General features: G+C 49.0%; 1 protein-coding gene across 2 annotated transcripts; it reads left to right on the forward strand.

Moving 5' to 3' along the window:
• The first annotated feature begins 1,777 nt into the window (after positions 1 to 1,777).
• On the forward strand, positions 1,778 to 25,042 carry ERMARD (ER membrane associated RNA degradation). Of its 2 annotated transcripts, XM_069487768.1 has the most exons (17): positions 1,778 to 1,936; positions 3,051 to 3,190; positions 4,404 to 4,505; positions 4,799 to 4,888; positions 6,592 to 6,689; positions 7,146 to 7,282; positions 8,160 to 8,274; positions 9,405 to 9,507; positions 12,938 to 12,967; positions 14,057 to 14,125; positions 15,241 to 15,414; positions 18,025 to 18,108; positions 19,809 to 19,885; positions 21,090 to 21,215; positions 21,564 to 21,782; positions 23,219 to 23,332; positions 24,859 to 25,042. In XM_069487768.1, exons 1-17 carry the CDS (start codon positions 1,822 to 1,824, stop codon positions 25,040 to 25,042), a joined length of 1,977 nt encoding a protein of 658 aa, XP_069343869.1. In that variant the 5' UTR covers positions 1,778 to 1,821. The 2 variants fall into 2 exon arrangements, with proteins under 2 accessions (XP_069343869.1, XP_069343870.1); XM_069487769.1 differs by lacking the exons at positions 12,938 to 12,967; positions 14,057 to 14,125; positions 15,241 to 15,414.

Below are 25,042 nucleotides of genomic sequence, written 5' to 3' on the forward strand. Positions count from 1 at the left end.
GAGTGAATTTAAAGAGTTAACTGTGTATAAGATTGTTACCTAGGTACCTGAAAGGATAAAAAGGGATCTCTGAAGCTATGATGGAGGTGGCAGCTGTGGGAAGCAGTTGCTACCCCTAGGCCTGAGGAAACTAAGGGAAGTGGTTGAAATTAAAAGACTTTTGAAACTTAGAGGAGAGTTCCTGCATAGCTGAAGCTCACATTTCTGAGGATGGGGTGGTGCTGCTCCTTCAAGTGTTGGAAAATATGCAGACTGGATTCAGCAGCTGCAGCAGGAGGTGCTGGGCGAGTCTGAAAGGAGTAGCGTGTGGACAGGGAGCCCCCAGGATGCAGACGGGCAGAAGCAAGTGCCTACTTCCTCCTGCTGTCTTGTCCTCCCTGTAGTGCTCCACCTGGCTCAGCCCAAGGTGGCCTGCGGAGTCCCAGCCCCAGGATGCCAGAGACAGTTGCTTAACAGTTGACATCATTTTCTTGAGGAATGCCTTAACTCTGTTAGGACCTGCTGGGATTACTTAAAAACCAGGGCTGAGAGTAGAAAGTGGAACTTCTAGGGGACAGGAAGAGTGAACAGGGTAACAGGATGATACAGAGCAGGATTGGGGAAGTTAAACTGGGCAGCTTCCAAATCAGGAATCTGCCAAGACTGGATCCTCACTGTTACAACACCGTCACCCTTACCTTGGATGCATCAGAACAAAGAGCCCTGAGTTCGGTTTTGGACCCAGAAGTGTGACTTCTTTGTAGGTTTATACAGTGACCCTAGTGTAATGTGGGATAATTATGAGGATTTTGATTTTCTTGCATCATCCATGGAAAAGCAGTATGGTTCGTTTGCTGTTTTTCACACTGTAGCGGAGGCTTAACTTCACCCATCTTAACTCTTAGTTGGGACAGACCCCCTTTAACAAAAGACAGATCAAAAAGAGAAAAACAAGCTTATTAATGCATGGAGTGCACATCATCGGGGTAAACCATAAGGAAAAGTAACTTGAAACAGTGGCTTAGAACTGCACTGATAGAGAATCCTCAACGAAGAACAACATATCGCAGAGTCGTGGCCGGGTACAGAAAAAGCTTAGCCCGGTGGGGGAGTGGGGGTGGGGGGAGGCCAGACATTTGTCTATGTGCAAAACTAACAGAGGGAAGTTTGTAGGAAGGTTTGTTTGCAGGTTGCTCTCGTGCCCTCTCTGGGCTTGTAAGAGTCCAAAGTTGTTTCCAAAAAAGTCTAATTTATATCCTGTCTTTAGGTAGAAAAGAGCTTTTCCTTCATTTGCTGTCTCTTGTCTTCGGCTGAATTTTTTTTTTATTTCAAAGAGGCATATTTTGGGGTGACATTGTGGTTTTCTTCAACACCATATAGGGAGCCAGAGGTCTGGGCTTTTTTCCCCTTTTTTCATGATGCTCCATTCTGCTTTCCTGGTCCCCATTAGAAAGGTGCTTATTTTGGTCACCCTGGAGTAGTAAAGGAATGCTGAAAGGAGTAACCCCCCATTTGTAAAACATGTTGAGCTTCTGTGACCTCATCTTAACAAAAATGATCAATAAAATAATTTTAAGTCCTTAAACGTTTCTCATATTTGAAAACATTGACATAGATTAGTTAATATTTTATCACAGTGTTTTAATCATTCAGCTGTCATGTTAGTTAACAGCAACTGTACCAGAACATTCTGTACTTAAGATAGATAGAATTCTCTTGTGACATAAATACAGAATTAACATTCCTCTTTTCTTCTCTGTTAAACAGTGCCTTCTATGTTTTATTTTGCAGCCGTTAACGGTGGACCCTGTCACCACATGTCTCTCTCCCTCAGTGCATGATATGGTCTGTAAACTTGGGTTTGAGCATGGAGATGACTGTGATATCGACAGTGTTGTAGCTGAGAACGGGGAAGTGTGCTGGAGCAGAGTCGCCGCCTGTGTGACCTACGAATCAGGTGTGCACTGTGCTTGGTGGTGGTGTTCTGTTGACAGTGCCTTGCCTCTGAATCCTTTCTGATCATTGTGTCCTGTTGTGAGAGGACGTCATGATGCAGGCGTGACTCAGAGGAGACAGGGAATCGGCATGAAAAGAGGGACAGCCTAGGAGGGGTCGCAAGGCAGTAGGGGCTGGTGGGCTGCTGATGGCTAGGTCTCAGGGCCTTAAGGTGATTTCCCATAGAAGTCATGTGAATTAAGGGCACGAGATGACCAGTGACAGATTATAAAGCCATTTTAAATGTCTTTAGAGATTCTTGTATGTTTTTTGGAGCAGGGATGGATATTGTTAGGGAAATTTAGTAATAGTTATGAAAGTTACAAATGATCTACTCTAGCCCAGCAGTTCCATTTCCAGGAATGTGTGAGGCAGGTGCATTACAGGTAGGGACATGCCCAAGGTTATTCTTTGCAGCATGGTTTGTAATAGCTAAATTGAAAAATAAGCAAATAATCTAGAAACAGCCAAATTTCAAGCAGTTGGGGATTGGCCCAGTAAATGTGATAAATGCACACAGGGAATGTTACACGGTGCCTAGAAAGAGTGAGGGGGCTTGTCTGATACAGAAATCTCTGTGCTAAGTGAGAAAAAATAGGAGGACCATGTTTGTATCTGTATTTACCCTTTTGTATATTTTGATCATGAACCACATGGATGTTCAGCCCTAAACTTATTTTAAAAATTCATATTATAAAAATGTTCTAGAATAATTCATTGTCATTGGAAATTCCACAGCCTAATAACGTTAAGTAAAATAATCAGGTTACAAAATTACATGTACAGTGTGAGTCTGGTTTCCTGTATACTTATAGACAGGTAAAGGCATTGAAAAAATATTTTTCTCCTGTTTGAACCTTTCTGTATTTTCCAAACTCTCCACTGATAGTGTATTTCTTTTTTATAATCAGATAAATAATTTATTTTCAACAGCATATAAGTATATCATATGTTTAATTATAAACTAATTGTTGATTTTGTGGAAATGTTATAATTGAAGCACTGTTTCTTCGATGAGTTAGACATTTTTAATCACATGATACGGAGCTGGGTACTGCATTTTCTTATCCTCCAAGACCAGAGTCTGGATTACTGGGGAAGTGTGCAGCGGCTGGGCCCCGTGTGTGAAGCTGTCCATTCCCATTTCCTGGCTCTGACCAAGGGGCAGTTCGAAATTCGATATGCACCATGGTTCCAGTGGACGAGTTTTCCAGAGGTATGGCTGTAGAATATCCTTTAGAAATAAAAGAGTTTGCACATACTACTTACAGGCCCTTATTATTTGCCAATTTTAAGGAAGACTCCTCCATCCATAGGCATTCCTTCTAACTGTGAAGAAATCTTGAGGCTTGCAAGAGAAACCTGAGCTATTATTCATGGTCTCCAAAGCCTGAGCTGAGAAATATGCCCATTTGCACAAAGGCGATTTTTGGATTCAGTATCAAAGGATTAGGTGTTGGAGAGGTAGCATTCCGTCCGTGCGTGCGCATCCTGGGACAGAGGAAAAATGGACCCTGCAGAATAAAAGAGGCCACAAAGAGTTGCAGAGTTAGCAAGGTGTTCTTTCTTTTTGTTCTTTTTTTGGAGACAGTGTCTTGCTCTGTTTCCCTGGCTACAGTGCGGTGGCATCATTGTAGCTCACTGCAAGCTCAAACTCCTGGGCTCAAGCGATCCTCCTGCCTCAGCCTCCTGAGTAGCTGGGACTACAGGCATGTGCCACCGTGCCCGGTTGATTTTTGTATGTTTAGTGGAGACAGGGTCTCACTCTTGCTCAGGCTGGTCTCAAACTCCTGAGCTCAAGCAATCCTCCCACCTCAGCCTCCCAGAGTGTTGGGATTACAGGTGTGAGCCACCGCGCCCGGCCACAAGCTGTTCTTACTGGGACTGGAGACAGGGTTGTGTGGTTTGTTAACAGTGGATTGAAGAGGGGAAGGGTAGTTTGGGGCCCAATCCAAATCTTGGTTTGGTTAGTTTTTTTGTTTTTCATTTCATTCAGCGTGTTAAATGACCACAGTGAAGCAGTAGCTATAACAAGTCTAATTCACTGTTGCTCCCTCTGTAAGGGAGCAGATGACTCTTCTGAGTGGCAGGGTGAGCTGCCTTGTGTGTATTTCCAAGAACTAAGCTAATCCAAAAGGGAAATAAAATGTAGGTCAAAATATTTGACTTTTCAATTCATAGTTATGCTAGATTTATTGCTTTCACTAAACATTTAAATAAAGAACTTTCAGAGAATTCATTAGATATTAAAATATTTTTCTTGGTTCTTGAGGCATTGTAATATTTATATAGAAAATGTTTACTTATACCAAAAAAATAATTAAGCAACGACAATTGAAATCTTTAGAGGTTAGAATTTCAATAAATGATATTAACTTTGAGAAATATTTATTGAGTATGAATTCTAATATGTCTCTTATTCTGAACAGTTGTTCCCTGAAATATTCGATGACTTGGAAGGTCTGCAGTCTCCTGCCATTTCTCTTGGCTTAATGAAACTGACGTCGTGTCTGGAACGAGCCTTGGGGGATGTGAGTGTGAGCACCCCTTCGTTACCGGTCCATTAAATTATCAGGGTGAACATTAAACTTTTTTAGAGTTGCTCTCAGATTTCTTGATGTTAAGTATTTTTTCCTATAAAATGCAATCATTTGGTATGGAGTTTTAATATTAATATTTTTTAATGATTTTGAAACCAAAACATTGGCATCGAGCATTTTCACCCTTCATTTGTACACACAGTTGCTTCGTGGATAATGTTTTTTCTTAACATTTATTGGCTCATCATAATGCAGTCGTTGCCCAATTTTTGTTTGAATTTCAGGTATTTTTACTGGTTGGGAAGGATTGCCCCTTTCTTTTAAGAGATCTGCTTGCCTCTGAGGAGCTCGCGCAAGTCTTCGGGCAGCCCGTGGTAAGCTGGTTCATCTGAAACGCACGCAGCAAGCGCAGTGCACGGCAGTCGGCATTAGCTGTGCTTTTGCACGGTCCTCCTTCCCACCTTCCCTTTCACGGCCTCCCTCTCCCAGCGCACAGGGGGCTTCGTGTCTGGGGTGCGAGTCACCCTGGGCTGCCGCAGGGGCAGTCTGGGCATGTTGCTTTACTCTGTCATGCGTTAATAGTTCTAGTACTAACTCAATCCAGAATAAAACTTTAACCCTTTAGGAGAGTGATATTACAGTTTTATCCTAAGATATCTATCTTTTTAACATGCAAAATTATGCCTTTGCAGCCCTTTAAACTTACAGTGAAAAAAATTGAGATGTTAAAAAATCACACAGAGCTGCACACATTACCAGCATCTCCTTGAGAGCACCCGGCCGGGAGCCTTAAGACCAGGGAGGGCCTCTCGGCAGCGGGGGAAGTGGGGGAGGTGCGGCAGCGCCCGGGAGAGCCTGGGACAGAGGCTGTGCGCGCCAGGCTGTTTGGATGAGAAATCTGCCTTGGGCGGCGCACGCCTGTGGATGCGTGCCCCTTGTCAGCTCAAAGATTGTTCTCTTTGGGGAGGGCGTGGAATGAAGATAACATGCCAACTTCTCGTGACACTGAGCGCTTAAAGTCTTTCTTTGCTCTGCTCTTTGTCACCTGCCTGTGTGCTGTCGGCCTTTTGCCTGCCTGCTGCAGCCACTGTCGGCCCCCAGGTGGTCTCACTTGGTCACTGGCATATGTATTTCTGATTGCCCGGCTGGTGTGCGCAAAGAGGGCTAAAAAATTAATGGGGCGGCGAAGAGCCTTCCCGAAGCCTCGTTGAGGAGCTGGTGGGTAAACACCCTTACGCTGAGTTGAATCTCGCTTTGCCGTTTCCACCTGCTGGCTGTGGTCTCCCCGCTGAGGGAATTTCGGAGTGCTCCCGTTTCCCCCCCAGTAGCAGCCACTCACGTGCGTGAAGACAGCTTGCATTTCTTCCTGAGTCTTCTGGAGGCTTAGCCGTTCTTTCTCCTTGACATGGTTTTCAGTTGTCCTAGTCTCTGAGCATCTTCCGTTTCTTCTGACTCTCTTCTAAAGCGAGTGCTCCAAACAGAAGCAGTTACTGCACTCGGCGTGATGGCTGCGGTCCCGTAGGGGGGACCCCGTGTGGGTTTGTTCCTCACTTTGCAGGTAGAGAGATGGAAGCAGATGAGAGAAGCTTCCAGTCAGACGGCCAGGAGGTGGGGCCGGGCGGGAGCCTCGCTGTTTTACCAGCACACACTGCCCAGTACTGAGTTTCTGTTCATCGTCTTCTGTTTTATTTTGCTTAGATGTCAGGCGTGTTCAGCGCACGGTGTTAAAGCTGTGCAGCCTGGGCGGGTCTTACCCCTCTTTACTAACTTGGCAGCCTTTGAAACCTTGGTTTCGCCTTCCCATGCTTGTGTTTTCCTCATCTGCTCACTGGGATGACAGTGGTACCTTCCTCATAGGTTGTGCTGAGGGCAAGCGCGTTGATGAATATGTGAAAATGTGTCTGGCATGTATTAAGCACTCAATAAATGCTGGTTTTATTATTATTACTGCTATATACCAGCCCAGACTGTCAGCTCTGTTATTTCTAAAGATGAAAACAAACATCTTGGTATTAATGGGTTTATTCGGTAATTCCGTAATTACCTGTTTAATGATCTTTTGTCCTTGCCGGCTTAGATGGACGTACTGAAAGTCTTCCTTGGCTCTCCGCGCGGCCTCAACCTGCGCAACATCTTATGGCACGGGTTCGCGTCTCCACGAGAAGTTTCTCCAAGGTGAGTGGCCCGTGAAGCAATGTTCCTCCTCTCCGCATCTGCTAAAGAGTCTGTTTTATCTTGAATTTCATGGGAAGGAAAGATGTGTTTTGTGAAAGATGAGAGAGTTTTGAGACAGAATTTTGAAGATAAAATGGAATCTTACCAGCTTAGTAACCAGGGTGGTGACAGGATTATGGTCCAGTGACCTAAACCCAAGCGCAGGGGCTGCCCGGGAAGGAAGTGATGCCGGACACGTCCCGGGGAGGGGAGGCCCTGGGGCTTCGGCTCAGGAGTTTCGGAGATGATGTCGTCCCTCCCAGCCGTTCCTCGCACAGCCTAAGCCCTACATCCAGGTGGAGTTTGTGCAAACTAATCGTGCCTTGCTTTTAATTTTAAACTCTCTGTTGTGAAAGTGAAGCTTTTTACGTGTGTGACGGAGTTCATTTTCTGACAGATCCGTGGTGTTTTCCCTAGATACTGTGCAGTGATGGTGTTGCTGACAGCAGGGTTGGGCCAGTTACTGAAGAGGTACCTTCAGCAAACCCAGTTTACATTGGCACACCGGTCTTTCGTGACTTTTACAAACTTAGAAGATTTGATCGTTTTTCCTGGCAAGTACTACATTTCACATTTTCCCCCTTAATATCTCTTTGCAAAGATATTTGTAAAGTCAGTAAATAGCAGTTAGACTCAGACTCTTGAGGTGAAGTGAAGTAGTTGTTCTCCCGTGTCGAGATGGCTTTCACAGTTGCCAGAAGGAGCTCTCCCGCTTTGCTGTGTGGAACTGTCCCCCTTCCCGCCGTGCCCCCAGGGCTGGGTCTTTGGGAGTCACCACCGTGTGAATCCATGTTGGTTTAGAGCTGGTTTATTCCTCAGGTGTGTTGACATATAAAAATGGTTTAGGGCTGTTTCATAACAAGATGATTACATAGTTAAGTATTTTTGGAATTACTGAATAATTTCCTTCTCCTTTCACCTCTTGTTCCTTTGTACTCAGAGTCATTATGCCAAAAGTGCCTGTGGTGTGAAGCAGTGGTCCCCAACCCTTTTGGCACCAGGGACCAGTTTCATGGAAGACAATTTTTCAATGGATGGAGTCGGGGGCGGAGCTCTGCAGCCTGGTCCCTAACAAGCCGTGGACCGGGCCGTGGCCGGGGGTTGGGGACTGCAGGTGTGAAGGGTCTTCTGTGCCTCCTGAAAGCACATTTTACTTTTCTTGATCAGTGGGCTCAACTAGTCAGCTCTCAGCTCCCCATAGAGTTGTTTTCACCCCGATCGCTAAAGCCTGGCAGTTTTCCAGGTCCCCAATTTTCCCAGGTACCTCGTTCAACAGTGCCTCTGGCTCTGGGTCAGGGCGGGCGTACCCTCTGGTGGGAGCCCTGCGGCAGCGTGTGGCCCACCCACCTGAGGGGGTTAGCTCTTTGACAGCACTCCCCAGGCGAGCTCCTGTCTTGTGTGATGGTGTCGAAACTATTTGCTGTTTTGCAGATGTTACTTACGAGGTGCTTTCGGTATTAGAAGAAGTGATGACGAAGTCTACTTTTATATTAGAAATCATGTTACCCTACTGGGAAACTGCGCTGACCAAGTTCAAGGCACACAGGTAATGGCAGGGTGCGTCACAGAGCGGTGTCTGATCGTGGGAGCCAGTCCCTGACGCCCGTACTGCCCACGCTTTGCCGTGGAGTGGGAGGAAAGGAAGGTGGGCTGACTCATGGACCTGAGCGTAAAATACCTTCATATAACTACTTACGCTGCAGCTGGTAACTGTGTTTAAACTTTGTGTGTCATCCTTTTGGTACAGTGGATATAATTATTTTTCAGAATTCACTTTTTAATAGGTTTTTAAGTTCTTACTGTAGTGAAATATTGTTAGAGAATCTTGACACCAAGACAAGTCAGCTCTGTCCCTGTTTCCATTCTGCTCACTCGAGAGCAAATGTGGGTGGTGGTGTCAGAGGTCGGGTGAGTCACCTTGATGCCTTACAGGGGACATTACCCTGATACATTTTTTTTTTTCACTTGGATTTTTAATTTTTTATTCAATTGAAATCTGAAAAAATACTTTTTAAGATATGAATTTTTTTTTTCAGCTCATTATGGGGGTACAAAAGTTCAGGCTATATATATTGCCCATGCCTCCCCATCCCCCCGAGTCTGAGCGTCAAGCGTGTCCATTCCCTAGACAGTGCACATCACACTCATCATGTAGGTATGCACCCATCCCCTCCCCCACCCCCATCGCCCCCAGTCAGAACTTCAAGCGTGTCCATTCCCCAGGCAGTGCGCATCGCACTCATCAAGTAGGTATACACCGATCCCTTCCCCCCAGCCCCCACCTCTGTCCCATACCCAATTGGTGTTATTCCCGAATGTGCACTCAGGGAAACCCCCTGATAGATTTTTAAGCCTTGAAACCACTGACCTTCTGGTATTTGGGTTTTCATAAGAAGTGATGACATGAGTCGGGGAGATCTTTGATGACATCTTATTCTACTGAAGCTACTAAAAATGGTTCGTCGAACATTAAAACACTGGAAAATGGTTTTAAGCTCACTAGTTAATGAAACTTTGATTGTTTTTGTTTCTCATATTGGCGAGTCAGAGTAACGTCACTTCTTGCCTTTCGTGCCACGTTGGTCACACCTGGACTGCAGCGGAGTTACTGTGATGTTGGTGCCAGTATTTATTTTCAAAACACAGAGTTTTGCTTATTTCCCTCCAATTTCATAGGTTTGCCGACTGTGCCATATTGTTGCTGACACAGCTGGAGACGGGACTTAGGAAAGTTTTTGCCACAGTTAACAACTGTCCAAAGAGACTCCTGGTTGCCGAGGTGCGTGTGCTTTTGCTGTGGATTGTGACTCTTGTTGCTCATTGACAGTTTCCTGTGACAAATTGAAAGTTTTAAAAGAAAGTTATCTTATTTACTATTGAAATGAACTTTTTAGCTAAGAACTTTCTTTGGAAGCCTTCACTATCATTTTTTGTGGCCTCCTATTATAATGATTGTAGGATTTATATTTGTTATTTGTACTTGTTTCTGATGGTTGTATAATACTTCCAAGTAACCTTTTAAACTCAGCGATGCGATGACAGCGTCAGGCACTGACTGCTGCTCTCCAGCCACGCTGACAAGGCATCGTGCTGACTGCGTGTGACGGTTGTGCAGACCCGGGGGAGTGCCACGGTGCCCGTCACTCCTGGGGCAGCGTGATGAGAGAGACCGAGGCAGACCGGGGTTAAACTGACGTTGGGAAAGTAACCAGAAGCCACTGAGCTTAAAAGTGGGATGTGACGCGTTTCTAGGAAGTTGTGGGGTTTGTGGGTGCTTTAGCGCAGTGCCGCCACGGGAGATCCTGGGAGCCTTTGTCGTCACGCACACACGCTCTTGCTCGGGGTTCCCACGTGAACCCGGTTGCCCTGGCGAGGCAGGTGTCTCTCTCAGTTTCCAACCTACCTCCTCTGGCCCCTGGAATCTCTCGTTTCTGCCCCTTTGCCATGGCCCTGATACGATTCTGCTGCTAGTGACAGAGGTCTCAAACAGAATGACGGCAAGGACTTAAATTGGACAGAAACGTGTCTCTGCCTGTCACACGCAGGAGAGGGCAGCCCCCACCTCGGCACTGGCCGTCCCCGTCTGTGTCTTCTTGCACGGACGCGGTCACACCTGCCTCAGCAGGGGACTCTTGCTCGTGGCTGCCGCGGGCTGTGCCAGGGTCACGTCTGCATCCCCGCCAGCCCGGCAAGGAAGGACGAAGGGCGTGCCCCTCTTCAAGGACACTTCCTAGAGGTGGCACACGCCGCTTCCTCCCGACCCAAGCCTGGTCGCGCCCATCGAGAGGCCTGCACATGCTCCTGGGTGGCGGTGCCGGCTCACTGCGGGGATCTGTTGGTGCAGGAAGGGGAGGGTGTCGAGGGACAGACGGCAGCCTCTGCCACACCTGGGACTTTCGCCTCCTCCACTAGGTCAGCCTTCTCTCTTTGCCCCGTTGTGTGAGCGCTCCTCGGCTCTGTGTTCAGCCCTGTCCCCTCCTCTGTTCTGCCGGGGGACCTCACAGTCCCACGCCTTCCGTTCTCACCTCGTGGGAGCAACAGTTAGAGAGTGTCAGTGTTTTGAACCCCATGACCATGAAAACCCAGCATGTCACAAGAGTTGGACACAGCTGAGCGGTCCTGAGAGGGCAGGGTCCTCGTGGCGCTGCCTCTCACTGGCATGTCTTTGGTCCCCAGAGTTAGGTTACATCTGTCACTGAAGATCGTCACATGTGTTTTCCTGAGCATCTCAAATTTCACAAAGGCGTGTTTTTTGCTCCCTCACGTTTGCTCTCTGAGATTCCTGTTCTGTTGTCTTCATCCTCTTAGTCTCTCTGGCACCAGACTCAGCAGCACGTTGCTTCCCCTCCCCCATCCTCCTCGTGCGCTCCGTGCCCCGCACGTCACGCCGGCCTCAGCGCAGGGCTGTCCCCACCCTGGTCCGCCTGCTGTGCCGGTGCCCCCGCTCCGCGAGGCGGTCCCCGCTGGTCTTCACCGTTCCCCTCCTCCCCTAGTCCGTCCTCGTGCTCCCGCCAGTTACTTTCTAAACCAATGTTCCTGTGCCGACTGTGGTCTGCGTTTGCGTGAGCACCTGTGATGACGTCTGGTGCCTACCAAGTGAAGCTCTCACTTTGTGCCCGGCACGTAAGGACCTTGCTGTCCTGGCCCACCCTCCTCTTCCGTCCCGTTCCCGTTCCCCTCCAGCAGCCTGAGGTAGGCTCCGCACCAGCTAGGAACATGCCTGTCCCCAGGCTCCCAAGGGGGCATCCCAGGCCTCGCCCACGCGCTGTGGCGGCTGCTCCTCTCTGCTGTCCGCCTTTACTTACTCTCCGAGGCCATCCGGTTTGCCTCACTTGTGTGCGTTTTCGTGGCGGTCTGCACCGGTTCTTGGGAGCTGCCCCGGCGCCCACGCTCGGTGCCTTAGCCGTGGGCTTTGCCCAGCGCGCGGCCGCCCAGTGCACTCTGGCAGGGGGACGGGCTGCTCCTCAGAGCTCACTCAGTGGCGGGGGGCGGGGGGCTGCGCGGGCGTGCTCGCCACGTGGACAGGCATGTAAGTAAACTTGGTGGTTTACTTGTCATTTGCACAAATAACGCGGAACTTTCCACCGAGCACATAATTTATCAAAGAATTTCTTAAGTTTTAGCTCAGGCTTTCACCCAGAATAAGCAGGATTAGTTTGTCGGGTAACGCATGTGTAAGGATGTTTTGTAAGTTACCAAATGCTATGCAAATATGAGTAGTTCATTTACTGAACACTGTTATGGCATAAAGTCTCTTCAGGATAATGGAAAATATGAACATGAGTAAGATTTTCTGACCTTTAACAAGCTTATATTAGGGAAGGGAAGACATTTATACTAATTGTATTAGCAAATGGAGTTTATGGAGATAAATGAAAAATTCAGCATTTTAGAAAAAGTGGGGATATGTGGTTGGCAATTCGATATTTAGAACAGAGCTCAGGAAGAGTTTCAGGGCTGGCAATACAGGTTTGCGAGCTAAAGATACAGGTCTTAGAAGCATCTGCATAGTAATAAATGCCGAAGAACCTGGTAATGTTGCAGAAGATTATTCAGCATTCATAAATAAGAAAACGTTTGTTGAGAGCTAGTTTACACAAAATAGTGATTTCACCATACGTGTAAAATCTCACTGAATCCCCCCAGAAGCATTTTGAGGTGGGCGTTATTCACGTCCCGCTTTACAGGGAAACCCGAGTCTGTGGGGTTGTGCGAGTCGCCCAGGGTTCCACGTCTAGAAAATGCAGACGTCGGCGCCAGAGCTCCGAGGCAGCCCGAGTTGGCAGGCTGTGCTGATTATGCTAAGAAGCGTATAAACAAAGTATAAAAAACCAAAGGCTACTTGTTGGAGAAACTGTTAAATCGTACTCACTCGTGCACAAATACCCATCCTCAGTAGAAATATTCTGTTTTGTGAGTAGCAGTTTGTAAAGTCTGGGGTCTCAAATTTTAGAAATAACTGGGCTAAAGTACTTGTAAGAGCTGTGCTTTACCTCGATTGTTGGGTTTACTATATTTTCCTTTTATTAATAAAATGTGTTTATTTTGTCAATAGCCTTCTTCCCAGGGTGTTGCTAGGCAAATGTTTATTTTTACAGGAAGGTTTCAGATTTGTGGCTGTGTACCATAATTTTTTCCTACTTTGAATAATGTTACTCTGTTTGTATTTTGTTTTAATTGTTTCTTTTCGTTTCTTTCCTTTTCTGAAGTCAACATCTCTTTACACCACCTTTGATGAAGTAAGTAGTTAAACTTATAAGGTAACTTGAAACAAGCAAAACACTGTCTTTTTTTGAAATACAAATTAAGACACAAGATTAAAGATCAGCCGTAGATCATATGCTTACAGGAAAATGCCAGTAGTTACGTAAGCCTTCCAAACGCTTATAACAGATTTAAATATAGTTTTCACGTTAATTTTGAGACACAACATTACTCATCTAGTTCCTAAAGTTGTACAAAGCTCAAAGTTAGAAGATGCCAAGGGATACTAACATTCGTAGCTGAAATTGTTTAGAGGCTTACATTTTAGATTTAGGTTTACGTTTTACATTTATGTTTTTTGCACATGAAATATTCCTCAACCACTGTTATGAGTGTATAGTATATATTGATTTATTTAATCTGCATATTGGGGGTATGACTCCAAAGGTGCCAATCTGAAGTAGTAAAAATTACAGTTGAAAATGCCTTTTATCCGGAGGGCGTGGAGGCTTTTGTGTGCAGTCCTGGGTAGTGTTCGTGTGCACCTGAAGGGCCACAGCCTCTGGGAAACCAGGGGAGTCTACCCGTGGAGGTTTCGGCATTCGGACCATTTTGCCTTTACGATAACTAGTAGATTCCTAAAACAATGTGTGGTGGGTGAACTAAAAATGTGTCTGCTTACCTGCAGATCTATTAGGTAAATAATTTGCTATTATTTTAGTATATAAAACATTTGATAATGTGAGGACTAGGTTCGATAGTGTGGCCAAATCTATATAGGGTTAGGTCTGTAGGATTGGGTCAGGGTGGTTGGGTCCCAAAGTCCATGGTGAGTTAAGAAGTGACTCATGAAGTGACTCTGATGTGTACCCACCAGCACATACAGACACCCCCACACCATGTATGCACACACATACCGCACATGCATACACACAGACACACATACAATTAAGAATATGTATGTTCCTAAAGTCATTATACTGGCTAAGAAAAATTTTCCTGAACAGGTGGTTGCTATGTTTTAAAGACTGTCATTTAATTCGCTTGGAACATATAACGTATTATACTAAAGGTACTGTGTCCTTTAAGTGTGTGGACCATTTAATTTATTTTTGGTGTTTTAGGTTTTGGCAAAACACTTGAACGATGGTAAAATCAATCAGCTTCCTCTTGTCCTTGGAGAGCCTGCTATGGTCAGTAGTAGGTATTTTCTAATCCAGTGTTCTTGTGTGGGGGGGGGGTGGGCCTTCTCCAACACGGACTCGGTGGCGGCTCATGGATGCCTAAGAACACACTCGGGAACCGTTCACGTGCCCTCAGCACACGCCTGCTGCGCTGCCACCCGGCGGGGTCCTGTGCTGTGTGCTCGTTACTTAAATGTCCCTGTCTGAGGCCAGGTGATGGAGCAGCTGCCCTGTTCCTACACAATATCTGAACTTGCTGTTTATGTGTGTTTGTGCTCTAGAAGGGACTTCCTTTGTGAAATGTGACCAGTAGGATTGAGTATTGGATGAAAAGAGAATTATTGATTGTTTAAAGCCGTTTTCTATTTATCGTTTTTTTTTTTGTTTTTTTTTTTTGGTATTTTGTGAAGATATTTCAATGACTTCTTTGGACTGTAAATATTTATTATTTGGATGAGATTCTTGTTCCTGTTCTGTGACATGAGTCAGATTCCTTGTCCCCTTTGGGCGTCCATTTCTGCCATGGGACGAAGGGTGACTGCAGGAGTTTATCTGGTGCTCATTTCCACCTGGAGTCCCTGCGACTCCGTCAGCGGGTTTCTGGCCTCTTTTCCCCGGAACCCATGGGAGAGGCCAGGGCTGGCTGCTGAGAGAAGCAGCAACTGTCTTGGCCGGGCCGCAGGGCGGGAGAGGGGTCTGACAAGGCCCAGGGCAAGCAGAGAGCAAACAAGATGGCAGCGCCAGGGCTGTGCTCCTTCAGGTGAGAGCAGCGATTCCTTCGGTTGCCTGAAGAGTTAGTTTCCAGATGTGGACAGCTCAGTCCCTTCCTTAGGGGACGGTGACAATAAGACAGACCTGAGTTTATGAGGTGCCGGCACCATCCGGGTCCTCTGCCTCCCTCGGAGCGTCTCGGGCTCTGGCCAGGGCTGTGTGGTGTGCAGAGAGGACGAGGCCGCCAGGGGTCCCAGCCACGGCTCCACAGCTGCGTCGCCCCGAGGGTCCCAGTCTCACGGTTTCCTCTGTTGCGCAGACACACCGGGAAGGGCCTGGCCCTGCGCCTGGGCACCCGCTCCTCCCTCTGCTGGGAATACTAACAAACATTCGCTCTGTTGATTTTCTGGAAGGAATTTCTCTGGGATTTCCTGAACCATCAGACGGGTCCCCGTGTAAGAGACCGTTTAAGCCATGGGGAGATCAATTTCCGTGAATTTCCACAGGAGATGACCAATCAGCTGCTTTCGTTTTCCCTGGTGCTTTTACTCAGATTCATTGATGAAGATTTGTTATCGGTTTTTAAGGTAATGTAAAGGGAAGAAAATCATGAATTAGATTCTGTCATTCAGCCATGAAAGAGTATAGTTTATTTCTCAAATGTAATTAACTGTTAATCATCTTTTGTTTCCCTATATCTGAGTTACAGTGTCCTGCATCAGAACAAATGACTGTGAATTGATCACATGTATGCATATTTTTATAGTCAATATTACTTAATTTATGATAATTTAATTCGTTTCTTAAAACTCATTTTCATTCATATGTAGCAGCAACGGGGTATTGAAAACCAAAGAACAAATTATAAAACAGAATTAACCAAATATCAGGAAATTTTTACAGATGTACAGAGTGGGATATTTGCATCATCAATAAGTTGTAATTCTTTTGTTATTTTAAAATAAATAATTTAGGTTAGAACATTTGTTGATGTTTTAATCTTTTTTCCAGGTTATATGTGTGACAGTTATTTTAAAAATTATTTAAAAGTTCAAACAAGATAGAAAAATTAACGTGAAAAGTGAAAAGCCCTTAGGATCCCTTCTCCCAGACGTTACTGCTAACGACTGGGCGTCTCTGTGTCCGTATTTTCTGAGAGCGCCCGGCGAGGGTGCAAGGAAGACACACTCTGCTTCGCAGCTGGCGTCTTTGTTCTGCCTTGCTCTCTTTACCAGCTGTTTGACGTTCCACTTTATCAGCATATCACTACCTATCTAAGCAGTCCTTCACTGATGGGTGGGGTGTGGTTTTTCCTGATGTGGAAAATGACTAATTACAATGCTGAAATGAATGGCCGTTCGTGTGAGTTCTTGTATGAGTCAATTTGCAAAACAGGGAGCTGCTGTTCCAAGACAGAAGTTATCAATAGGATTTTGTTTTTATTTCCATTTCTTTTTTGTGATATTCTGCTACTATTTTTGTGTTTACCAAATGTTTGTGATTCTTTTGTGGACTCATTGCTGTCTTTTGCTGCGTTTTGTTCAGTTTTACTGTGTCCACTGGTGTCCAGCCTGTTGGCTGTTTCCACTGTGCACGTTGTCGGTTCCTTGTCCTCAGGTTTTGGTTTTTCTCTTTGGCTTCTGCGTCAGGAGTCATCCTGGAAAGACTCTTTGCTTTTCAGCATTATAAATATATTTGTATATTTCTCCTGGTACTTTTATAATTTCTTTTTTTTCCATTTACATCTTTTGACCCAACCGGAATGTTTTGCATCTCCGGCGTGAGGTGGAGAACAGGGTGGGCTGTAGGCGCCTGGCCCCTGTCCTACGACGTGATAGGTGTCTTAGCGCCACTCAGAGAGTCGCCATCTTTCGTGGGGTGCGCTGGGCTCTGCTCCTGGGCTCTCTTTACTAACAGCCTCATGACTCAGTTTAATATCTGTGAGATTAGTTCCTCATTACTCTTCCCAGACTTTTGCCACCTGTTCTCTAATTGTTACTATTCCGTGTGAACCCGAGTAGTTAAACACAAAACCCCAAAAGCAAACAGACAGAGCGGAGTGAGCTCCTGAGGGATAATTGCATTTTTACCTGGACCCATCCAGTGAGTCGGCCTGGCTCTACCCTCATGCCCGATGCACGCCTTGCGCCCCGGCCTCCCCCGACGCACTGCCGCCGTCCTCAGAGTCCTGGCCTCTCCTCTCGGGCCACTCAACCCTCTGTCTTACAACTGTGTCCCAAGTCTGTTACTTCCTCTCTCATGGGCCACTGGGCCAGGCCATCGCAGCCTTCCCCTAAAGACCGACGGTGCCGCTGGTGCCGCTGGTCTGCCGCCGCGTCCTGTGACACCTTCGTCCCCATGTCAGCACAGCAGCCAGAGCGATGCACACGTTTCACCCCTCTGCTCAGACTCAGACTCCTGTGGGCTCACGTCCGAGGACAAGCCAAGGGCCTGCAGGCCACCCTGTCTCCCCCGGGACTCATCACGGGCCCACAGGCTGCGTGTGCCTCTGTCTGCCCTGCTGAGATGTCACCGTGAGGCACACGTTGCTGTCTCCTGTGTTCCCACGGCAGGGCTCTCGGACGCCAGGTGAACAAGGCTGCAGGTGTCTTCCGTAGTTGGCTCACGCTATTTCAGTTGCTTGTTTTGTGCTGTTGAGAATGTAGGTAGTTACTGCTTATTAACTTTGTCAACTGTCAACTCAATGACTTCTTTTTGTTTCTAATAGTTTTCAGTTGACTCACTTGGATTTTCTAGTTATACAGTCATATTAGCTGCAAATAATGTTATTTTTACTTTTCTCAATATTTATACGTTAAGGAAGTGTTTATAGCTATGTAATTCTTTTTTAGTTGTATTGATTTTTAGTGTTTAAATTACTATTTCCTAGTTTTGTAGTAGAATCTCTTAAATTTCCCAATTGTTTGCCATCTTCTTTCAGTTCGTTTTGTTGCATTGTGGACAGAGAGTGGGTGTTTATCTTGGTTACTCGTCTTCATTTAAAATCATTTTGTTGGCTCTGATTTGACTGCCATGCCAGACCTATTTTAATGAAGAGTTTTGCCTTGTTACAGCTGAATAGTTATCTGAAGGAAGATGATGAGAAATTGGGACTCTAAACGACTGACGATTCAGTAGAAAAAAACTAAAAGCCTAACCAAGAGTTGTGGTAACTAATATCGTTTTCTCTGAACTAGGAAAAAGCAGCGATAAAGTTGCTCATCGATCTTGCAGAAGGCTACGGCTCTCGCTGCCACCCGGTCTCTCAGCTGAAAAAGCAGGTATGTGGAGGCAGGTGTTCGGGGCAGGGGTGCGTGTCGCCGGCACCGCTCACCTGCGGAGGCCCTGGAAGTGCCATGTGCCTGCCAGGCCCGCCTGGGGGTGGCCCCGGTGTCGCCTGCTGTGTGGCTTTGGCCACGTTGCTCGGGCTTCTCCCCCGCTCTGTGTGTGACGGTTGGAGGTGGTGGTCAGGCTCACTTCCCCGGCTGTGCTGTGCCACCCGGGCACTGGTGGCAGGTTTGCTCCGCACCCTACAGGCTGCTGCTTCTGCCACCGTTAACCCAGGCCTAGTGGCAGTTTTCGTTTGTCAGTGGTGAGGAATGTCTTGTACGGCACAAGACGAGCTTTGATTAACTTGTTAATTAAAACAAGAAACTTTCAAGCATCCCTGCCAGGAGGTGCCAATTTGGGAATTAGTGAAGGTGCTGGTTGGTAGGGCAGGGCAGAACAAGGGGCAGAACTAAAGCACCTCCCATGGCGTGGCTCAGCGGCAGTCGAGGAACGGATTGCCTCTGAGGGCGGCTGGGGAATAGAATCAGCAGGGAGCGGGGTAGGGAGAGAGCTGCAAAGGCAACGTGAGGAAGCAGAGCCTCGAGAGGACGGGCCTGGGTGGTGCTGTCTCAGGAGGAGCAGCTCGGGTTGGAGGGTGCGGCCGCAGCAGAGCAGGGCGAGGGGCGTCCTGAGGGAGCAGCCCGAGCAGAGAAGGGCTCGAGCGAGGGCCGTGGGCGGTTCTGGTTTGCAGACGGACGCTAGGCCGTGCTGGTCTGGGAGCATTGGGGCTAACGTTGCTTTTCACCAAGGAAGAAGAACCAGAACTTGCTTTCAGGGAACCAGTGTTTAGAGAGCCGGGGAGGGAGGAGGGAAGCTTCTGGAAGACAGGTTTTACCTTCAGACCTGAGTAGCTGAGTGTCCAGCCTTGAAGCCCCCTGTGTCCCTAGGTGATGTCCTCTCCCATTGCCACCCTGGGCTCCCCACGACTTCCTGTTCCTTTTGACCCCTGCCACCCCCGCGTGCTCAGTTTCTGCTTGGCAGGGAGTCTCGCATCTCTGCTTCTGAGCCTCGCTCTGGAGGTGACTGCTGGGTACCAGCTGCCCTCGCTCAGGACGGCGGCAGCCACCGTTTAATTTGCTCATAGTACGTCAGAAGCCTGGAGACGCTCTGCCGAGGGATCTGACCGTGGCCGCCCCAGTGCTGACAGGCTGCCGTCCCGTCCAGGAAGGCCGGGGCTGGCCCAGGGCCTCACGGGGCCCTGCAGAGGTGACGGCTGGCTTCACCCTGAGCACGTGCCGGGAGAAGCTGGGGAGGTGCCCCCGTCTCGGACCATGCTCTGGAAGCTGCGTGGCACCCTCACTTCCACTGAGTTCTGTTGGGCACAGGGCAGTCACCGCCGGTCCAGGTTCAGGGCAGGAGACATAGGCCCCTCCTGCTGAGGAGGCAGGAGAATTTGCAGACGTGTTCACAGCACCCCAGACGTCACCTGCCTGCTGACCCCGGGGAGTTTCACCAGCCGCCCCCCCCCCCCCATCTGGAGGAATTGAATAACCGAGATGTGCCACCTAGTTTTAAAATGTTGTAGGATCTGTAACAATTTTACAAATGCGTACTTTCTAGAAAGTGATTTAACATCCTTAACAGTATAAAAAATAAATTTTCTAGGATGTTATTATAAAATCTTTATAAGCAATTACATGTTTCCCTGAAGGTGCTGAGCTGTGAGAAGAGCCTTGGGGCTTGGCCTCTGCTGCCTTCGCCTACGGAGCCCATTCCGGAAGCAGTCAGGTGCGTGTCATCCTGGGCTTCCGCACACCTCCGAGTAGAACCCACTAGGGGACAGCCAAGTGTCTGTCATCCTGCAGACCCAGGGGTAGAACCCACTAGAGGACAGCCAGGAGTCTGTCATCCTGCAGACCCAGGGGTAGAACCCAGTAGGGGACAGCCAGGTGTCTGTCATCCTGCAGACCCAGGGGTAGAACCCACTAGGGCACAGCCAGGAGTCTGTCATCCTGCGGACCCAGGGGTAGAACCCACTAGGGGACAGCCAGGTGTCTGTCATCCTGCGGACCCAGGGGTAGAACCCACTAGGGGACAGCCAGGTGTCTGTCATCCTGCGGACCCAGGGGTAGAACCCAGTAGGGGACAGCCAGGAGTCTGTCATCCTGCGGACCCAGGGGTAGAACCCAGTAGGGGACAGCCAGGTGTCTGTCATCCTGCGGACCCAGGGGTAGAACCCACTAGGGGACAGCCAGGTGTCTGTCATCCTGCGGACCCAGGGGTAGAACCCAGTAGGGGACAGCCCAGGGTCTGTCATCCTGCGGACCCAGGGGTAGAACCCAGTAGGGGACAGCCAGGAGTCTGTCATCCTGCGGACCCAGGGGTAGAACCCAGTAGGGGACAGCCCAGGGTCTGTCACCTGGGGCCTGCACACCTAGTTGTTCTCAGTTACAGTTAGTTTCAACAGTAGTTTCGACTGTGCTGTTGGAAGATGGACAGGGAAGGGGCATCTGGGGCCGGTGGCTGGTGCAGGCAGAGCCCAGCTGGAGCTGGTGCTACGTGTGGCTCCGACCGGCTGGGAGGGCTCTCGCGGAGGCAGAACAGGAAGGAGGGGCAGGTTTTGTGGGAACATAGTGGGGTCCACTCAGAAATAGTGGATAATTAAAAAGATGAGTCAAGCTCGGCAGAGAAGTGGGGATGTGGGTACCAGTTTCTGAATCAGCAGACACAGTCGGTCGGTCCGTGGTCGTGTCACAGTCCTGGGGCGACTTGTGCAGCATCTTTTCCCAACACGGCGTTTTCTCTAGCATATTGTGTCACTTACGTTTACCCCTCTCTGTGATGGGGGCTGTTGTAATTATTCCTGGGGAGAGTAAGTTTCAGATTAAGCTCTTTACTCAGTGAACCATTCCCTTAAACCTTATTTTGCATAGGTACTAATGTGGGCGTTTTCGTTACTGTCATGTGTCTTTAAATGTTTTCTGGTTTTTAGGTTAGAAGACAATTCTGAAACAAATACCTGTCGCTCCTTGATTACAAAGATCGTGTGTGAGCTCTGTCACCACATGCCTGAGAGCCACGGTGTGTTTAATGACGTGGATAAACTCCCCACCGAGAGGTAAGTTCCAGGACATCTGAGAATTGTTAAAACATCGATTAAGCCAATTAGCAAACTCAGCCATTTTCTGTTTTCAATTGAGCGAGCTCGGGAGTAGTATTGGAGTCGCACTGTTCCTGCCCCAGGGGGAATTACCAGACAAGCTTTGAGCAAGCGTGGGTCTGTCTGAGGGAAGTTATACATCCCGTATTGTGCTCATCACAATGAAACGCTGTGTGTGTGACACCTGCCATGTGTCACAGTTACAGCCGCGGCCCCTCACCAGTAGTTTGTCGCCAGTGGGCCCGGGTGCGGAAGCCGGGAGGTGTCGGTGAGCACGTCCCGCAGGAGCCGTTCTCTGATTCGCAGGTGGCCCCAGGTGCTGGGTGAACTCTGCAGCGTCCCCGTCCCCACTCTGTTCTGCCCGAGGGTTGTCCTGGAAGTGGTGGCCGTGCTCCGCAGCATCTGCACGCAGTGCCAGCACGTGTCTGGCCAGGTCGTCGCCGCCTCGGAGCTGCGGCACAGGCAGTGGGTGGAGAGGACACTGCGGTCGCGCCAGCGGCAGAACTACCTGCACATGCTGAGCAGGTGCGCGGCGCACGTTCCGGGCTGGCGAAGGCCCCGCGGGGCAGAAGTTACCTGTGGCCCCTGCGCCCGCTCTCACCTGTGGCCGTCAGAGCGGTGGGTTAGATCACAGGGCAGGTGTCTGCTCCCAGCACGCTGTTCGCAGACACAGGGTGGGCTTGCTGGGCGTTTGCCCGCTGCGTCACTCGTTGCCGCGTGTTTGTGTGATCACTGCAGACTGTGAGTTTTTATTTTATCATCTGCATTTGTTTTCCAGCCCGCTCTCGCCAGGGCAGGGCTGTGGGCGGCCAGAGTCCATCCCGGTCGCTCAGGGTGCAGGGTGGGCCTGCGTGGGACACACGCCCTCACTGACGCAGGGACAGCGTAGACGCAGGGACGCACCTCCTGTGCACAGCTCTGGGGCGAGGGAGGACACCCACGCGGACACGGGGAGCACACGAGCTGCTCACAGACAGTGGCCCGGCGGGAGTCTGTTTCTTCTCTCCCCATCGACGAAATGTTGTTGAATGAAAGGACGTTGAGGACCTGCTCTACTTATTTTCAGAGAAAGTTACAGTACAGATTATTTAAAATACTGTTTGTAATTTTGGCATATGGGAATATGGGTTCTACCTTCCCAAATGAACGTTTGGATCTAAAATGTAGCAGTGGATGAACTTGGGCATGCGGCGTTGTGGTTTCTTCACTTACAGTGTGTGTTTTAGAATGGGCCACATCTTTAAGAAGTGGCCATTTTGGAAAAATTTCTAGAATTTTTGGATTGAGTGGCATTTATGTTTCTGAAGCTTGTACTCGGTATCGCTGGGTTGCTTTCCAGGAGAGTGACGCTTAGTGTACACTCTGGCCAGCGATGCGTAAGACAGTGTTGTCCCCTCACCTCCTTCCCAGAATGGAATATTTTTAAACGTCTCAACTGGTTTCATGGGAAAAATATCTTACTTTAGTTGGGATTTCTTTGAGTCCAGTGACATTGAGCACATTTTCCTACCACAGCGTTTGTTTTTGTCTTCTGTGAGTTCTCAACGTCAGCCTGGGACAGAGAGAGGTGCTGGCGGGGTGTGGCCGTGCCGGGGCCTCGCGGGTGCAGAGGGCAGAGCCTGGCGGCCAGGCCGGGGAGGAGGCCAGTGTGGGGAGGACAGCCAGGGTGGGGAGGAGGCCGGGGCGGGGAGGCGGCTGGGGCGGGGAAGGCGACCAGGCCGGGGAGGAGGCCAGGCCGGGGAGGCTGCCGGTGCGGGGAGGCTGCCAGTGCAGGGAGGGTGGCCGGGCACCTGCGTCCTGGAGCAGAGGGCGGGGGTGCGGGCGGTGCCTGCACTGGGGGGCTGGGGCCGAGGGTCCCGTGACTGGGGCGGTTGAAACGGCATTGGCTACGTGAAACGGCTTTTCTCTATGGAGTGGAGATATGCGTGTGTTGATTTTGATCTCTTTTTACCCATTTTCAGCGTCAGGCTTCTGTCCCCTGCACTTTACCTGATTCTGTTGCTGGTTGCGCTGGAATTGGTCAGCATTCACGCCGTGTGTGGAAAATCTGCTTGCGAGTGTCGGCAGTACCTGAAGTAAGTGTGTCCTGCGCCAGAAACGTACCCGCTGGTCGTTGTCTGCGCTGACTTTCACTGACTCCCCAGAGCCTGAGGGGCCGTGACTGTTCCTCCCTACGGAGTTTGGTGCTTAGCTCTGAGGGTGCACGACGGACCCCCCGAAGGCGTGTCTTGGGACATCTAGGTGAGGACTCTAGGAAGCATCGCGGGAGGAGCTCCAGGCGCCATCCGTCCCCTCGGCGGGGCCACAGCGGTCCCAGCACAGGGTCTGGGGTCCGGCCCACAAGATGGGCTCTTCCCTGTCCAAATGGCTCACGACCACACGTACTGTGTATAACTGACGGTTTCAAATTCGCAAGTCCACCGTTTAGGACCGTCAGGACCTTCCAGATCTAGGGATTGGGAAGTAGGAAAACGCCGTGTGACCCACGTCACGTCGCAGATCCCAGGCTGAGGTGACCTCTGGGAAAAGGGCTGCCCAGCTGCAGTCTGGGCTCGGGTGCAGCCGCGGCGTCGGCCTCTGTCTCGTCGCCCAGGAAGTTGGCGATTGTCTCGCTGGTTTTAAGCTGGTGCTTTGCAGGTGGCGGCACCTCAGCACGTGTGAAAATGAACATGCAGATGTGCCTGTGGCCCTCTACGGGAAGTAGCGCCCAGTTGCCCCGAGCCGGCGGGTAGCAGACATGCAAGTGTTTGCGCTGGTGACTCGGGGTCACTGTGTCTCAGCTGTGCTGGCGTTCGGGGCCGGTGGGGGCGGGTGGGGCTGCGTTGCTCCCTGTAGGACGTGCAGCCGCGCCCCGGCCTCTCCCCACTGTGACCATCAAAAATGGCTCAGACGTTGCCGGATTCCCCTGGGGGCCAAAATCTCCCCTGTTGAGAACCACTTCCCTACTTGAAGGGTCTGCGGACTGTCATTGTGTAACGCAGGTTTGGGCTCTGTGGATCCGCTTATGTGAGGACTTTTTCAATAAATGCAGTCTGCCCACTGTGTCAGCGGGTCCCACCCAAACAGGGATCCCAAATACGGTGTTTGCGGACTGCGAAACAACGAGGAAAAAGAAAACACCTCGGTGCGAAACCTGCATGTACAGAGGGCCGACTTTTCATAGCCGAGGTGTCAGGGCCAGCTGGGACTCGAGCCGTGCGGATTTTGTTACTCGGGAGACGACCGTGCATCTGTGTTTACGTGTATCGTGTGTCGCTTTGAGCAGGCGGCCTCTAAGATCCTTCCTGGAATTACGTTCTGCCACTAAGAAACATAACGTCTGGATTTGAGAGGGCGTATTTAAAAAGGTGCTTGAGTTTTGTAAGATTTTAGAGAGCCCATCCAAGTGCACAGTGGCATTTACATTCCACCATTTTTATCTTTCCTCTAATTTGTTTTCTCTTATTTTAGTTTTCTATGTATTTATTTTTCTTGAACCCTCAAACAAAAACTAATCGGCATTTAGGAATAATTCCAAGAATGAAGAGAAGACATTGAAGTCATTACTGTGTTTTATCATGGAATGGATAAAGAAATTAATTTCTTTTTTTTTTTTTAACAGGTTCTTAAAGTCCATCTTGCAGTACACCGAGAACCTAGTGGCTTACACCAGCTGCGAAAAGAACAAATGGAATGAAACCATCCATCTTACACACACAGCTTTGTTGAAAATTTGGACTTTCAGTGAGAAGAAACAAATGTTAGTACACTTAGCCAAGAAATCCACAAGTAAAGTAGTCTTATGA

Source organism: Eulemur rufifrons, chromosome 15, assembly GCF_041146395.1.
Source record: "Eulemur rufifrons isolate Redbay chromosome 15, OSU_ERuf_1, whole genome shotgun sequence".
NCBI lineage: Eukaryota > Metazoa > Chordata > Mammalia > Primates > Lemuridae > Eulemur > Eulemur rufifrons.